This window comes from Nomascus leucogenys, chromosome 4, assembly GCF_006542625.1.
Source record: "Nomascus leucogenys isolate Asia chromosome 4, Asia_NLE_v1, whole genome shotgun sequence".
Taxonomy (NCBI): Eukaryota; Metazoa; Chordata; class Mammalia; order Primates; family Hylobatidae; genus Nomascus; species Nomascus leucogenys.
Window position 1 is genome coordinate 56613583 of NC_044384.1, and position 14790 is coordinate 56628372.

The window sequence follows — 14790 nt, forward strand, 5'->3', positions numbered from 1 at the left end:
GAATTTTGATCCTTACTAGGCTAGCCATGTGCTGTATGATACCCCTTGGAGATGCTAGGCTGAATCATCTCACATAAAGCCTATTTTGTAAGAAGGTGTTGACTATCTCATGTAATTTATCGAATACTGTACAAAAGTGTTCTGAGTGTATTTGAGGTAGGAAAGGTTAAGTTGTGGTGTTTAGTAGGTTAGATGTACTTTTTTCTTTTTTTTCTGAGACACGGTCTTGCTCCCTTCACCCAGGCTGGAGTGCAGTGGTGCGATCACTGCAGCCTTGACCTCCTGGACTCTGGTGATTCTCCCACCTCAGCCTCCCAACTGGCTGGGACTACAGGCGTGTACCACCATGCCCACTTAATTTTTTGTATTTTTAGTAGAGACGGGGTTTTGCCATGTTGCCCAGGCTGGTGTCAAGCAATCCACCCACCTCGGCCTCCCAGAGTACTGGGATTACAGGTGTGAGCCACCGTGCCCGCCCCACCCAGCCCTTAAAAAACAAAATAGAGACATGGTCTTGCTCTGTTGCCCAGACTGGAATAAGGTGGAATGATCCTAGCTCACTGCAGCCTTGAACTCCTGGGATCAAGTGATCCTTCTGTCTTAGCTTCCTGAGTAGCTGGGACTACAGGTGCAAGCTACCACACCTAGCCATATTAGGTGTATTGATGTTGCATAGATGATGTGTCATCTGAAGTCAAGAAGTCTCTGTGTGAGGAAGCACAGTACTCGTGAGGCATTTCTTTGTGGTTTTGCCAGTCTTAGGTTTGCAGCCTTTCTGGACGATTTAGAAGTCTAAAGGGCCCTTTATGGGATGGGGGCTCTTAGATAGCACCCCTTCCCATCCTGGCCTGGGTCCCTTCAGCTGGGCTGTGTGCAGGTGGCAAGAGGACCTTTCCCCTTCACCTGCCATTTTTCTTCTTTTGCAGCTTTGAATCTCAGCTTTGCTTTGCAGCTGCATGACTGGAAGCCGCTTTTTATTGACATTGGTGTTGGTGATGTGATTCCAGATTTACACTCAAAGTTTACTCCCTGCTGTTGCTGGCCCTCAGCACTGTGCTTACCCAACTCTGCCAACGGCCCCAGGGAGGTGACGTCAGGGCGCGCCCCCATCCCCAACCCAAAAAATCCCCCTTGATTTGAAAGATGTCTTTTGTTGCTGAACAGGTAACAAAACCACCTGCCTCAAATGCACTTCATTCTCCAGCCTCCCCCTACCCCACCCACTTGAGCTTGCAGCGGGGCAGAAAGGCTCCAGGCCCTCAGGAGTCACGGGAGGCAGCCAGAGCTGGGGAGGGCAAGGGGCCGCCGTTCAGCACTGAGCCGGAAACGTCTGAGCGAGAGATAAAGAACTCAGCAGCCAGAGCATTCAACAGTTTTATTTGCTGTTGGGGAATGAAGGGAACAGGAAGGAATGACATGGAGGGGAAGGAAGCTCCCGACTCCCGTCACTAAGGTAGGGCATGTGGTACAGAGTGGTTTGTGTGAAGCGGCCGCCCCAAGCTGAGCCTGCAGCTGATGACCACAGACACCCTGGCAGGGAAATCTGTGATCAGAACAACAACAAAATGCCAAGGAAAACAAAACCCATTTGCATTTGGTGTGAATTTCCTGTTTAAATAGGTTTTATTAGCAGGTAAGAAAGGAAAAGTGGTGACTTCTAAGTGTCATTAGGCTGGCAAGGGCTCAGGTCCCTGGCGGGGTACAGTGGGGGGCTAGGCCACACTCCCTGCTGCCCGTTTCCTCCTGGGGGCAGCTGCAGCAACTTCTTGGCTTGTCTGCTTCCTGTCTCTTACCTAACAGTCAGGGCTCACTAGAGGAGTCCTGGGCCCCCCAGGCTGGCTCCAGGGAAACGGAATCAGGCAGAACCAAGTGGCTAGTATTATCCCAAGGAGTGAGGCTGGGCGGGGCTTCCCCACAGATCTGAGTGTGGGGAGGACTGGATGGAGAGGCCTCAGGGCAGTCCTGAGAGGGGGCAGGGCTTACAAGGGGCTGAAGCTGCCCTCTGTGGAGGTCAAAGGGCAAAACCTCACAGCCAGTCTACTGCCTGGCCTTCTCGCTTCACAGGCTCAGGCTTCCTCCTCGCCTAAGCCCAAGGCTGCCACATGTCTGGAATGTTTCGTGTCACAGAGGCGCCTCTGGCAGTGACTTGCGTCTCTCACCCTCCTCATCTTCCTTCGCCTCTGAAAAGCTCATGTCATGGACGTGCAAAAGGAGACCTCCTGATAAAATGCCTTCTCAGCCCTGACTCCTCCCAAATAAAACCCACAAAACTGTCCATTCCACAAATCGACAGGCCAGGAGAGAGTTTAAAATGAAAATTCATCTTTAAAAAGTAATGAACCACTAACTTCATGGGCTCACCTCATAAATGCTAAAAACCAAACAAATCACCCCAGATCCAAGTAAATTAGCCTGATTTTATCGCACAGGAAAGGATTCAGGCGTCTCTCCCCATGTCTGGCCTGGTGGCCTGTCATCCATCGGATGTCCCTCCCCCCACCCCACCCTCCGGAGCTTGGCAGGAAACTCGGGGGCAGATGGGCAGTGGGGAGCTCTCTGGACCATTTCCAGATACCACGGGCCCTGCTTCTCAGAAAGGCTCTCCCCCTGTATGCACTGACCAGGAAGGTGGATGGCTTGTCAGAGATGCAAGGTGACAGACCCCATGTGAGGAAGCCAAGGGCATTTTGCAGTTCAGGTGATGGAGGCACCTTGAATATTTTCTCAGTTTGCTTTATAAACAGCAAGTGCCCTAAGTATTAGTTGATCTAGTTTTCAATCAGCTAAAGAGACCACATTAATCAATATCCTCTCCCTCCTCCCTCCCTCCACCACCCAAATCACTGTCTTACAACTGATTCTGGCCAAGGAAATTTGTTAGCAAAATATTTAGGACTAAACTCAGCGCAATCTAAGATTCTGAAGAAGCCAAGTATTCTGTTTTGGCCCTCACCAGCTGCTGCTTGAATTTCTCCATCCTCCAAGACTGTCAAGAATCTGACAGCTCTGCTAACGAAAGCTGCAGACCCTCGGTTCGGTTCCATCGCCCTTTCTCTGGGCTGGTGTGTGAAGCTCCAAATCTGTGACCTCACTAGAATCAGTGTGCGCAAGGGGATCAGCAATGCAGGGCAAAGGTGACTGGTGAGACACACGTCTACACAAACGCATACGGGTATACAAAAAGCAACAAGAGTTTAATTCTCTTTTTACATGGCCACAGGCTCTCTTCAGTCAGGGGAACTTCAGCTGGTGCCTCTCTCTTGCAGCTATGAGGCGACAGTGTGGTGACATGCCTCATACAGACTGTCCCAGTAAGCCAGGACAAGTCACCATTAAAATCGTGCACGAACAGCCCTGGGCACGTGGGAATGGTAAGAGCCACCGCCTCCTTAGTCAGCTTAACCACGGCTCCAAATGCAGTTTGTCCCAGCTGGCAAACGCCTCAAACACCAATCATGCGTCGTGCTCCTATTCTGGGTTTTTATAAAACACTTTTATATAGAGATATAGATAGCACAGTAAATGTGCTTATGATGCACTCTAACATAGAGGACAGGAATACACACTGTGGGGCGCCGCCCCAGCCGTCTCCACAGTGGAGAAAGTGCGAGGGTTAAATACACGTGGTGGTGGGGTGGCAGACGGCGGGAAGTTACAGAGTGCCACGCTCCACGCCCTTCCATGCGACTGACTCATCCAACACTCAGAACTTGCCTTCTTTATCCCCTTGGTGGGTAGGAGCAGTAACAAAACAATGTCATTTTCTAAGAGTGGAGGATGTCAAACTGGTACCGAGAGAGCAATTCTTATCCAGAAATCATCTAGAAATAATTGCCGAAGGTCAGCCTGGCCCATGGCCCCAGGCTGAGGGCTGCTCTGTAAAGGGCGGGACTGGCTCTGGGGGTCTAGGGCTGATGCAGTATCTGTCAGACACTTGCACATTCACACACCCACACACCCCAGGGGAAAGTGCACTTCCAATGCTGATACAAAAATAGATTGGCACACTCTCACACAATGAGGGTATCTTTTAAAAGTTTTCCCCCAACTTCTGCAGACTCTCTTCCCCCGTATGCTCATAGCCCTTCACACTCTAAGTTGGAACAGATCTGGAGAAGGCCCTGGACCACGCTTGCAAAGTTTGTGAATGCCGGGAATAAAGACTGGACTGGGGCAGCTAGGGATTCTCGCTAGTGGACAGAGGGCAGGGCCTCTCTGTTCTCAGCACACACCTCCTCTTCTGTTGCTTGAGGAGTCCAGAGCTCATGGCTCCTCTTGGCTACACACCCAAGACTCCTTGGAAAGTTTGTAGTACTGCTTCTCCCCAAACTATGTCGAGAGGAAGAAAAGTCTGGTATTTTGAGTTCTACTTTTTTTCATTTCCAGTAGTAAGTGCTGCTCCACCAAGCTGAGAATAAATGGTCCTTGGCTGTCCTCGGGGCTGGTGCTAGGAGCTCTGGACCAGCCGTCTGTAGTGGGGCATGACTTCGTGCTCGGGCAAGTGGAGGGCGAATTCCAAGGCCACTAACACCGGGAATTCAAAGGCAATCAGTTCTCGCCTGTTCAGCCGGAACTTCTCTTCCAGTTTCTGCAACAAAAAATCAAAAGCATGTTCATTTTGAAATTAAGATCCTAGTCTTTCTGCAATTGCAGCTTCTCTATCCACCAGCCAGTGAGTGCTTAGGAGAACTCCACTTTGGGCAAAGCTCTGTGGAGGAAGAAAGGGAGGCATAGGCTGTGCTTCCTGCCTTCGGTCCTGGTTGTGAAGGAGCTGCTCCTTTCCCAGGGGGCTGCCCGGAACCACACATACATCTTATGACATCATTTAATCCTCTCAGGAATATGACATGGTTCATGCTCCGTATCTCTATTTTACAGATGAGAAAACAGGCTCCAAGAAGTCAAAGAGCTTAGCCAGGGTCACATGGGCAGCAAATTGCAGCACTAAGATTCCACCCTAACTGGGACTCAAACTCTACCTGTGACAACTAAGTGATTCAGGTTTAAAGGGAAGACTGAAAATAAAGCAAACCGGTGGTGGCTCACACCTGTCATCCCAGCACCTTGGGAGGCCGAGGTGGATGGATCACTTGAGGTCGGGAGTTTGAGACCAGCCTGGGCAACATGGTGAAACCCTGTCTCTACTAAAAATAACAAAAATTAGCCGGGCGTGGTGGTGGGCACCTGTAATCCCAGCTCCTCGGGAGGCTGAAGCAGGAGACTCACTTGAACCCAGGAGGTGGAGGTTGCAGTGAGTCAAGATTGTGCCACTGAACTCTAGCCTGGGTAACAAAGCAAGATGCTGTCTCAAAAAATAAATAATAAAGCAAACCACGCATGACAATAAAAACCACGCGGTAAGTTCAGAAGGGAGTGCACTGATTCTATGTAGTTCAGTCCTTTCATCTTACAATGATCTAAGTCCTCGGGAAGTCTCCACTTTCACAGTGCTACACAGTTGGTGTGTATCTAAACAGGGCTGAGCCTGGTAGTATCTTGCGTGCCCACCCAACTGGAGGGGCTGCTGGAGCTGGAAAAGAAGGAGAACCACCAAGGTGGGGATGGACAGGGAGGGCCTCATATTTGCTTAGGCACATTCTGCCTTGGCGTTAACCCAGCTTTTAATAAAATAAATCCCACCCACAGAGCAGATGTTGACTGCTTTCAGATTGTAACTGGGATGAGATCTTGAGTTAGGTTTCTTGCTACCGTAAGTGGCTGGTCAAACCATTACTGTTATATTCTGCATCAATAGCGAGGAAGGCCTCACCCCGTCTAAGGAAGGCCAAGGGCATTTTGTAGTTCAGGCGATGGAGACACCTTGAATAAGGTAAAGTTGTCAGCTTTTGCTGTGTGCTATATTGCTCAACTATGATTAAATGTGCGTATTATTTATAATTTTATAAATATCTGTTGCATCTAAAGATTCATGAGTTCTTGGCCAGGCATGGTGACTCATGACTATAATCCCAGTACTTTGGGAGGTTGAGGCGAAAGGATAGCTTGAGGCCAGGAGTTCGAGACTAGCCTGGGCAATACAGCAAGTCCTGGTCTCTATAAAAAATAAAAAAAATTAGCCAGGTGCAGTGGTGCATGCCTGTAGTTCCAGCTACTTGGGAGGTGGAGGTGGAGGCTGCAGTGAACTATGATTGTGCCACTGCACTCCAGCCTGGATGACAGAGTGAGACCCTGTCTCAAAAAAAAAAAAAAAAAATTAAAAAAAATCATTAGTTCAGCAGATGTCTGTATAAGCCTATTGATTCTTAGCTCAGAGTTGGTGTCCAATGGTCACTTCTGGGTTCATGTATTTACTGTATAAGCTAGATGATTTTGTACCATTTCTTAAAATCTGTAAAGCACCAACCTGAAAAATATTCTTTTCAACTGGGGAGTACCTACCTTAGTGCCCTTTCTGCTTTTTTGCCTTTGCCACTGAAGACAGCTAGACAGTGAGACATATGGGGCACTGACTTAACCATGTCTTTTATTTTCTGTATTCTGATGCTTTGATATCTGGGGACTTGCTGACTTTAGAGGGACTGCCCTTCCCAGGGTTAGCCAAATCCTCCACAGTGACCCTTTTTGCTTTTCAAATGCAAACCAACCAATCTAGAGGCCACATTCCCACCACCTCCTCCATGGGCCTCACACTCCAGGCCACTATCCACCTGCCCTTATCACCCCAGAGCCAGGCACCAGACAATCAGGGACAGACTCTAGGCCCCAGAGCCCATCAAAACTATTCAAACTAGCCAATCCTAAACCCACAAACGCCTGCCTTACCTATTCATTTCTGTGAAAACCACAATCAAGGCTCCCTCTGCCTCCCGACCAATTCCAGGGCTTCCATGCACAGCCCCCACAGCATGGCATGCCCCTTGTTATGAGCTGAATGTTTGTGTCCCCCCCAAATTCGTATGTGGATGCCCTAATCCTTCATGTGATGGTATTAGGAGGTGGGGCCTTTGGGAGTGATTAGGTCTAGATGAGGTCCTGGGCATGGAGTGAAGGGATTCGGAGCCTTAGAAGAAGAAACCAGAGGGCTTGCTTTTTGTCTTTCTCTGCAATTAAGGATGGGCAAGAAGACGCCCACGAGCAAGGAGAGGAACCTCACTAGAACTGAAGCAACTGGTCCCTTGACCCTGGACTTCCCAGCCTCCAAAACTATGAGAAATAAATTTGCCATTTCAGATATCCAGCCTATGGTATTTTGTTATGGCAGCACCAGCCAAGATACTCCTTCCCTTAGGAACTGTAACAAACTATCTTCTCAATGGATCTGTCTTCTGATCAGTTGGCTTTACTGTACCTCAAATTTTCTATTAATATATTGAATTCTAAAACAGGCATTCATGTAGCCATCCAAGGAGATCAATGTTTCCTTGCTTTGGTAGGGCTCTCCTTTAAAAGAACAGAGATACCACCCTGTCAAACTCACACCTTTCCCCAAAGAGGAGCCAGCCAAGGAAGTAGGCAGCCAAAGTCTTACTGAAGCAACCTGTTTGACATTAGATGCTCTGTGGGTCACACTGCCTGGGGGAATCCCTTGCAGATACAGTGGCTTCTATGGCTGTGGGAATAATTGCATCTCACATGGTGTCCGAGAATGGATTTTGAGGGCCAGACCCAATGCCCAATGCTGAAGAGCTTTGGTCTTGTCAAAGTAGATCATTCCTATGTTCTAAGATAACCTGACTATTCCCATTACGGGAAAGACTTCATAGCCTTCACCTCAATTGCTCACTAAGGATCAGAATCCTTCTGAGAGAGGAACCCCGGACCGGAGCGTGTGCTCCTCCAGCCACCAGGGAAAAGGCCACTTACGTCAATCAAATGCTTGACTTCGTGTTTTTTGAGGTCACTTCCAATTTTGGCTGCTAACAGCACACATGCCCCAGCACACAGCTTCCGGTTCTGTTTGTTGAGCTTCCCCTTGAGGGCGAGCTTTTCAAAGTAGACGAAGGCCATGGCCACCGTGGGCTCCTCAAGGCCACAGTCCTCCTGCGCAAGCTTCCGCATCTCTCGTTTCAGACTGGAGAAAGACAGGCAGGAGGGAACAGTCTTGTGAAAACTTAAGAGTTTCAGTGGACCTCAAAGAAAAAGATTCCCCCATCTTGAATGCATTTTTCTCTTTCTCTTTCCCAGAGGGTGACCTGGACTGGGATTAAGTCCCTGGGAGTGTGAAGGCTGCTTTATGCATGGGGAGCAGACTTACAGAGCTGGGCTTTGGACTCTTCTCTGTTGGTCAGGTCATATAAAACATGTTTACTTTTTTCTTTTTTTTTGAGATGGAGTCTCACTCTGTTTTCCAGGCTGGAGTGCAGCGGCACGATCTTGGCTCACTGCAACCTCCACCTCCTGGGTTCAAGCAATTCTCCTGCCTCAGCTTCCCAAGTAGCTGGGATTACAGGCGTGCACCACCACGCCTGGCTAATTCTTAAATTTTTAGTAGAGACGGGATTTCACCATGTGGGCCAGGCTGGTCTCAAACCCCTGACCTCAGGTGATCCACCCACTTCGGCCTCCCAAAGTGCTGGGATTACAGGTGTGAGCCACCGTGCCTGGCTGTCCTTCCTGCTGAATGTGACAATGACTCAATCACTGTAACCACAGAAAGGACCACTGGACAGATAACAAGCTTACTGTGTGTGGAAAGAGGGGTTTGGAGGGAAAGGTCACAGGCAAGTCCAGCCTCCCGTACCTCCTAATTTTGCTGAGTGTCAGCTTAATGTGAGGGAACTTCTCCTTGAAGGTCTCGTTCATGTCCTTCTTGAGATCCGAGGGCTTCACGTAGTCAATCACTGTTGTCTGTAACAGACAGGGGAACACGGATCACTCCTTAAAACAAGGGTTGTATGTAGTAATTATGCACCAACTACGACCAACTTACAACTCCCAAAGCCATGAGCAATGGGAAAACTTGGATTGGAGCTACAAAAAGGGCTCGGCGGAATCCAGGAGCCTGAAGGGGGCCATGGCCTTCTGGAGGTGAACGGAAAACAAGTCACCACTATTAAGATGAGGTGACACTTAGGAAAGCTGGCCTGTAGACCAACAGAAGTCAGTGCCTGAGAGGGAGGGGTGCCTGTGTCAGTTACCAGGTGTCAGCCTGTTCACACGGTACAGGGCTTAAGCGCGTGGGGCTTGGATGTGCACAGACCTGGGTTCAATTTCTACTTGACCATTCACTAGTCCGACGGCTTTGGGAGACTTCAAATCACCCCAAATCTCAAGTCCCATGTCTGTAAACAAAAAACAGTAACAGTGCCTACTTCACACAGCTTTCTGAGAACTGTATGAGAAGTGCCCTGTACAGTGCCTGGCCTACAGCAAGTGCTCAATACATGTTAGCTATTGTTCTTTTAGTTTTTTAAATGGTAGTAAAACATACGTCACATACAATTTACCATCTTAACCATTTCTAGGCGTACCATTCAGTGGCATTAAGAACGTTTGCATCATTGTGCAGCCCTCACCACCATCCGTCCACAGAATCTTTTCATCTTCCCATTTGAAACTCTGTGCCCATTAAATGCCAACTCCCCATCCACTCCCTCCAGCTCCTGGCAACCATTATCCACTTTTTGTCTCTATAAATTTGCCTTATGTAAGTGGAATCGTCTAGTTGTCCTTTTGTCATAGGCTTATTTTATTTAGCATGGAGTCTTTTTTTTTTTGAGATGGAGTCTCGCTTTGTCGCCCAGGCTGGAGTGCAGTGGCGCAATCTTGGTTCACTGCAACCTCCGCCTCCCAGGTTCAAGCGATTCTCCTGTCTCAGCTTCCTGAGTAGCCGGGAATACAGGCACCCGCCATCACACCCGGCTAATTTTTGTATTTTTAATAGAGACTGGGTTTCACCATGTTGGCCAGAGTGGTCTCGAACTCCTGACAACACGTGATCTGCCTGCCTCGGCCTCCCAAAGTTCTGGGATTACAGGCGTGAGCCACCGCGCCTGGCCTACCATGGAGTCTTCAAGGTTCAATCTCATTATAGCACGTGTCAGAATTTCCTTTAAGGTTGAACAACATTCCACCTTATGTATATAATGGTAGCTAGTAAGTCTTTGGAAACTTGAGTTTCCTCCTCCCTCCCTCCCTCTTTCTAAATTGGAGAAATCCTTAAAGGATCCTTGGAGTCCTTTCTGAATACCCTGGTCTTCCTTGCTCCTCTGTACCCTGCACTGTGAACTCTGAATTAATTCAAACAGTTTTTTTCTGGGTTTCCTCCAGTTCATCTCATCCCTCCTCGAGAGCACACTTGCCAAGGCTGGGTCTTTTTTGGCTGACAACATGCCATAATCTTTTTTTATTTTTTTTTGAGACGGAGTCATGCTCTGTCACCCAAGCTGGAGTACAGTGGCGCGATCTTGGCTCACTGCAACCTCCGCCTCTTGGGTTTAAGCAATTCTCCTGCCTCAGCCTCCCGAGTAGCTGGAACTACAGGCATGTGCCACTTTGCCCAGCTCATTTTTGTATTTTTAGTAGATGGGGGTTCGCCATGTTGGCCGGGCTCCTCTTGAACTCCTGACTTGAGGTGATCTACCTGCCTCTGCCTCCCAAAGTGCTGGGATTACAGGCATGAGCCACCGTGCCTGGCCCACATGCCATAATCTTAATCAGTCAAAGCTCAGGAAAGAAGAAACGACAGATTTTGATGTGAAGGTCAATTCCCTAGATGACTCATGCCCGCAAAGCCCATCAAAGGTTTCCTTAACAGCTCTAACGAAAGTTGGTGGCTTTCTCTGGACACCTCCATTTATAGGACACAGGATTTTAGCACAGACATGTACAATGCCTTTGGTGTCAGTAGCAAGGAGCAGGCAAGCAGCCATCACATCCCAGTTCAAGTGATCTTAATGGTCCTCTCTTTGCTTCTCTGGTGAATAAAGGCAAAGCACAGCAATATTAACTCCAACAATTCCACCAGACCTGTTCAGAGTTTTCGAACACTTGGCTGGAAGAGGGCTTGCTGGATGCAATGCCACGTCTTCCTCCTCTGATACATAGTCTTTCTGGCCCAATCAGGAAGGTCTCCTGACCTGGTCCAGATGTGGCTATTCTGGTCCCGGCTAACCACATGCCCTACAAGGACCAGGAAAGGGGCAGCCCAGCTGTGCAGGGCCACAGTATTTGGACACTGCTCTCACTGCCAAGGTCCAGCAGAGTGGACCCCTATGGCAGCCCTCCAAGACAGGTTTATTTCCCTTCTACTTTTAAGAAAGGCTCTATTTCCTCTCCAACAAATATCTCCTCTGGGTTGAATCTCTGGGTTGAAGGGGATGTAAGATTTCATTTTGGAAACAGGCAGCAGAATGGGGGCCACATCTAACATGCTCGCCTCAAGCTGGGAGGGCCCATCAGCCAACCCTCCTGTTTCCCAAGTAATCAGCACCTTCCTCCAGCTTCTCAACCCCTCATCCCCCATCCAGGCACCCTGAACTCCCAGAGACAGGCCACTTCTACTCTTCCTCTACAGAGGAAAGTCATGAGGTTTGCAATGATGTGAGGAGGCTCAAGTAAAGTCATCTGCCTTTGTTGGGGGCCTAGAGCCCTGTAAGCACCAGCAAGGATATCCTGCTGCTTAACGATCATGTGGATTTTCAGGCTGGGTTCTGCTGAAGTGCCTGTGGGAGGGGACTGGATCTCTCCTCGCAGCAACCACAGCAGCTCTGCTTTGCTCCATCTTATTTGTAGATACACACAACACTTCCCTTGAAAGAGGGCTCTTACTGCTTAAATGCACAAATAGACAAATGTGTCCCACCTCTGTTTGCAACAGAGGCTCAGAAAAGTGATAAGGCTCACCCCAGACCTCAGTGAGCCGCAGGCAGGGCCAGCACTGCGATCCTGGTCTCCCAGAGCGGCTGCTTCCAGCTCGCGACCCATGCACTGCCTTCCTGCTTTTCTCTCCTTGATGGTACTGAATAAGCAGCACAGAGTAGCTCCCTACCCAAGGGCTCTCACCAGGATGTCCGAGAAGATAACTGGCAGTGGAAAGGGCTGTCGGGGGCGGGTGGTCAGGTCCACCTTCAGCAAGTCAGGCAACAGGGAGAAAGTCACTCAACCTCCCTGAGCCTCACCCTCCTCCTCCAAAATGAGATGAGAAAACCTGATGGGGCTGCTTCCCAGGTTTATCTTGAAGATCAAAGAGAACAAAATGTACGTAAAAGACGCTGAAAAATTTCATTAGGAGCACAAAGCGGCAGATGCAGCAAGTCTGGGCTCTGCACATCCCCACTGAGTCACAGTCTCTGAGGGCGGGGCCTCGCACCTGCACCATGACAAGTTTTCCAGCAGATTTCTACGTGCCAGAGACCCGGGACTTCCAAATCAGATTCTCCTTGTCTGGCTATTGCCCACTCCTGGTTCGGCCACTTCTGCAGGCTCCTCCTCCTAAACCGCTGGGGCTGAGGCTGCTTCTCCCTGGGACTCGCCTCCATTCTACTCTATGATCTGAACATCCAACCTCCTCCTGGGACACCCTGTTGTGCTAAGGAGGCTGGAAAGCTAACGGTTACACTTCCCTGACTCCTTTGCAGCTAGGATTCCAAAAACAATTCTGGCTCCTCCTATTGGATGCTCTGGTACGTGAAGGCAGGGCTGGAGCAAGGGCTGTGCTTCTGTTGTTTCTGCTGCCAAGAGGCTCAGGGCAGGAATCCTCAAGTCCTGTCACTAAGCTTCTGGGTCCTCATTTGGCAGGTGTAGAGCACAGCAGGGCAGCATGGATCTGGAGCCAGCAGCCAGTGCCAGTTCCCCAAGTCCAAAGCCAGAGTCCAAAGCCTCCTGGGTGGCACAGTTCTACGGTGTGGCTTGCGGATCATTCCTGAAATGCCAACTTAGGTTATTCTGTCAGCCTCCTCAATGATTCTAGTAAGTAAGGTGTTTATTAGATACCTTTCTTCTTTTTTTTTGAGACGGAGTTTCGCTCTTGTTGCCCAGGCCGGAGTTCAATGGTGTGATCTCAGATCACTGCAAACCCCGCCTCCTGGGTTCAAGTGATTCTCCTGCCTCAGCCTCCCAAGTAGCTGGGATTACAGGCATGAGCCACCACACCCACTCAGCTGTATTTTTAGTAGAGATAGGGTTTCACCATGTTGGTCAGGCTTGTCTCAAACTCCTGGCCTCAAGTGATCCACCTGCCTCGGCCTCCCAAAGTGCTGGGATTACAGGCATGAGCCACCATGCCCAGCCTTTAAAAAAAAAAAAAAAGACATAGGGTCTTCTTGCTACATTGCCAGGTGGGACTCTAAATCCTGGGCCAAGTGATCCTCCTGCCTCTGCCTCCTGAGTGGTCGGGGCTGCAGACCTGCACCCCTGCACTGGCTCCTCTTCCTTCTTAAACTTGCTAGAGTGGATGCTGCACTTCAGAACTGAACTGTGCCTGCTGCACACGCTGTACTTTGCTGATGGCATTTACCACTACTGAAACTGAACCTGGCTTGGGGAAGGCGGAGACAGAGGAAGAGCTTCTGATCCCCATAAAGGCACCGACGATATCCGATCCCTTGAGCTCTGAGTCCTGCCCCCGCCCCTGAGCCACACTTCCTGACCCATTCTTCTTTAGAGGACCCATGAGAGCCAACAGCTCAGCCTGCGGCTCTGGAGGGGGCAAGGGTGGCAGAGGGCGCCAGGCCACTCTGGCCCGGGTCTTGCAGGAGAGGCTGTCTTTTTTACAAGCAGCCTTGTCCTAGCTCTTGGGGCCTGCAGCTGGGGACTCCGTTTCCTGACAGAGAGGCGGGGAAAAATCCAAGCTAGGCCCTGGCAGGGAGTGGGCAAGGAGGGCCCATGAGCGGATGCTGCAACACCCTTGGCCCAGGGAGCCCAGTGCTTGGCCCCGTGTAAGTGAGGAATATGTAGCAGCATCAGGAGGACGAGGCTCTCCAGTCATCTTCTAGGTGACAGACTCTTCTGCATCCCAGCCTTCTGTCCTGGCCTCCTGTCTGCTGTGCTCTCTTCCATCTTGCTTTTGTCCCTGCTTCTCTGAGCTGCGGCTCAGTGGGGAAGAACACAGGCTCAAGAGCCAGAGCCCTGGATTCAAACTCCAGCTCTGACACATGGTGCCCGGAGGCCCAGTGCACACTGGTTGGGAGCTCTGTGCCTCCGTTTGCTCCTCTGGCTTCTCCAGCATCCACCTGATGTCGACAGCAGCAGGCACCTGATCTGCGGGGCTGTTCCATGTCCTGCTCCTGCTCAGCTGCATGGGATACACAACTGCCACAGCGGACCAGGCAACCCCCAAAGTGGCATTGGCCGCCAGATCCTGGCTCGGAAGGGGCCCTGCACATATGCTGCATCTTGAGGCCACTGCTCTGCACCAGCCCCACACTGTCCAGAGTGTGGAAACTGGATGGATCACTCTGAGCCCAGGGCCACCCCTTCCAGGCAGGTTCCAGAGGGGATGACAGTCCTCGATGTCCTCTCAGCTGCAGGTCCTTCTGAGAAACACTCTCTGGTGTACAGGAGGTCATGATTCTCCAGCACATCCTGTCTTGAGGGAGCCTGATGGTGGCCCTTAAAGGCCGGGCCTCCCAACCATGCCAAGAGATGGCATCCTCTCTTCAGTGCTGGGGGTGAGCTGGGGAGGCGGCACTAGGAGATTGAGCCACAGCAGTGGGATTACCACAGCCCCCCAGCCACTCATTCTTTCTGGTGTGGAACTAAAGAAATGAAAAGTGAGGCCAATGCTTTATTCAGGTTTGAACTGTATGAATCATAAAAACTTGCAAGCTGGGCGTGGTGGCTCTCACCTGTAATCCCAGCACTTTAGGAGGCCGAGGCAGGCAGATCACT

The 14790-nt window shown here is 50.2% G+C and overlaps 1 protein-coding gene across 2 annotated transcripts in view; it reads right to left on the reverse strand.

Moving 5' to 3' along the window:
* Positions 1-1358: 1358 nt before the first annotated feature.
* Positions 1359-14790, reverse strand: part of CABLES1 (Cdk5 and Abl enzyme substrate 1) — a 124650-nt gene continuing 111218 nt past the window's right edge. Inside the window, exons 8-10 of one of the 2 annotated variants that reach the window (XM_012506295.2) lie at positions 8702-8808; positions 7825-8032; positions 1359-4588 (exon numbers count right to left, since the gene is read on the reverse strand). In XM_012506295.2, the coding sequence (XP_012361749.2) occupies positions 4448-4588; positions 7825-8032; positions 8702-8808 (456 nt within the window). In that variant the 3' untranslated portion in view covers positions 1359-4447. The remainder of the gene's footprint in view (positions 4589-7824; positions 8033-8701; positions 8809-14790) is intronic. The other variant, XM_030810654.1, reaches the window with a different exon arrangement.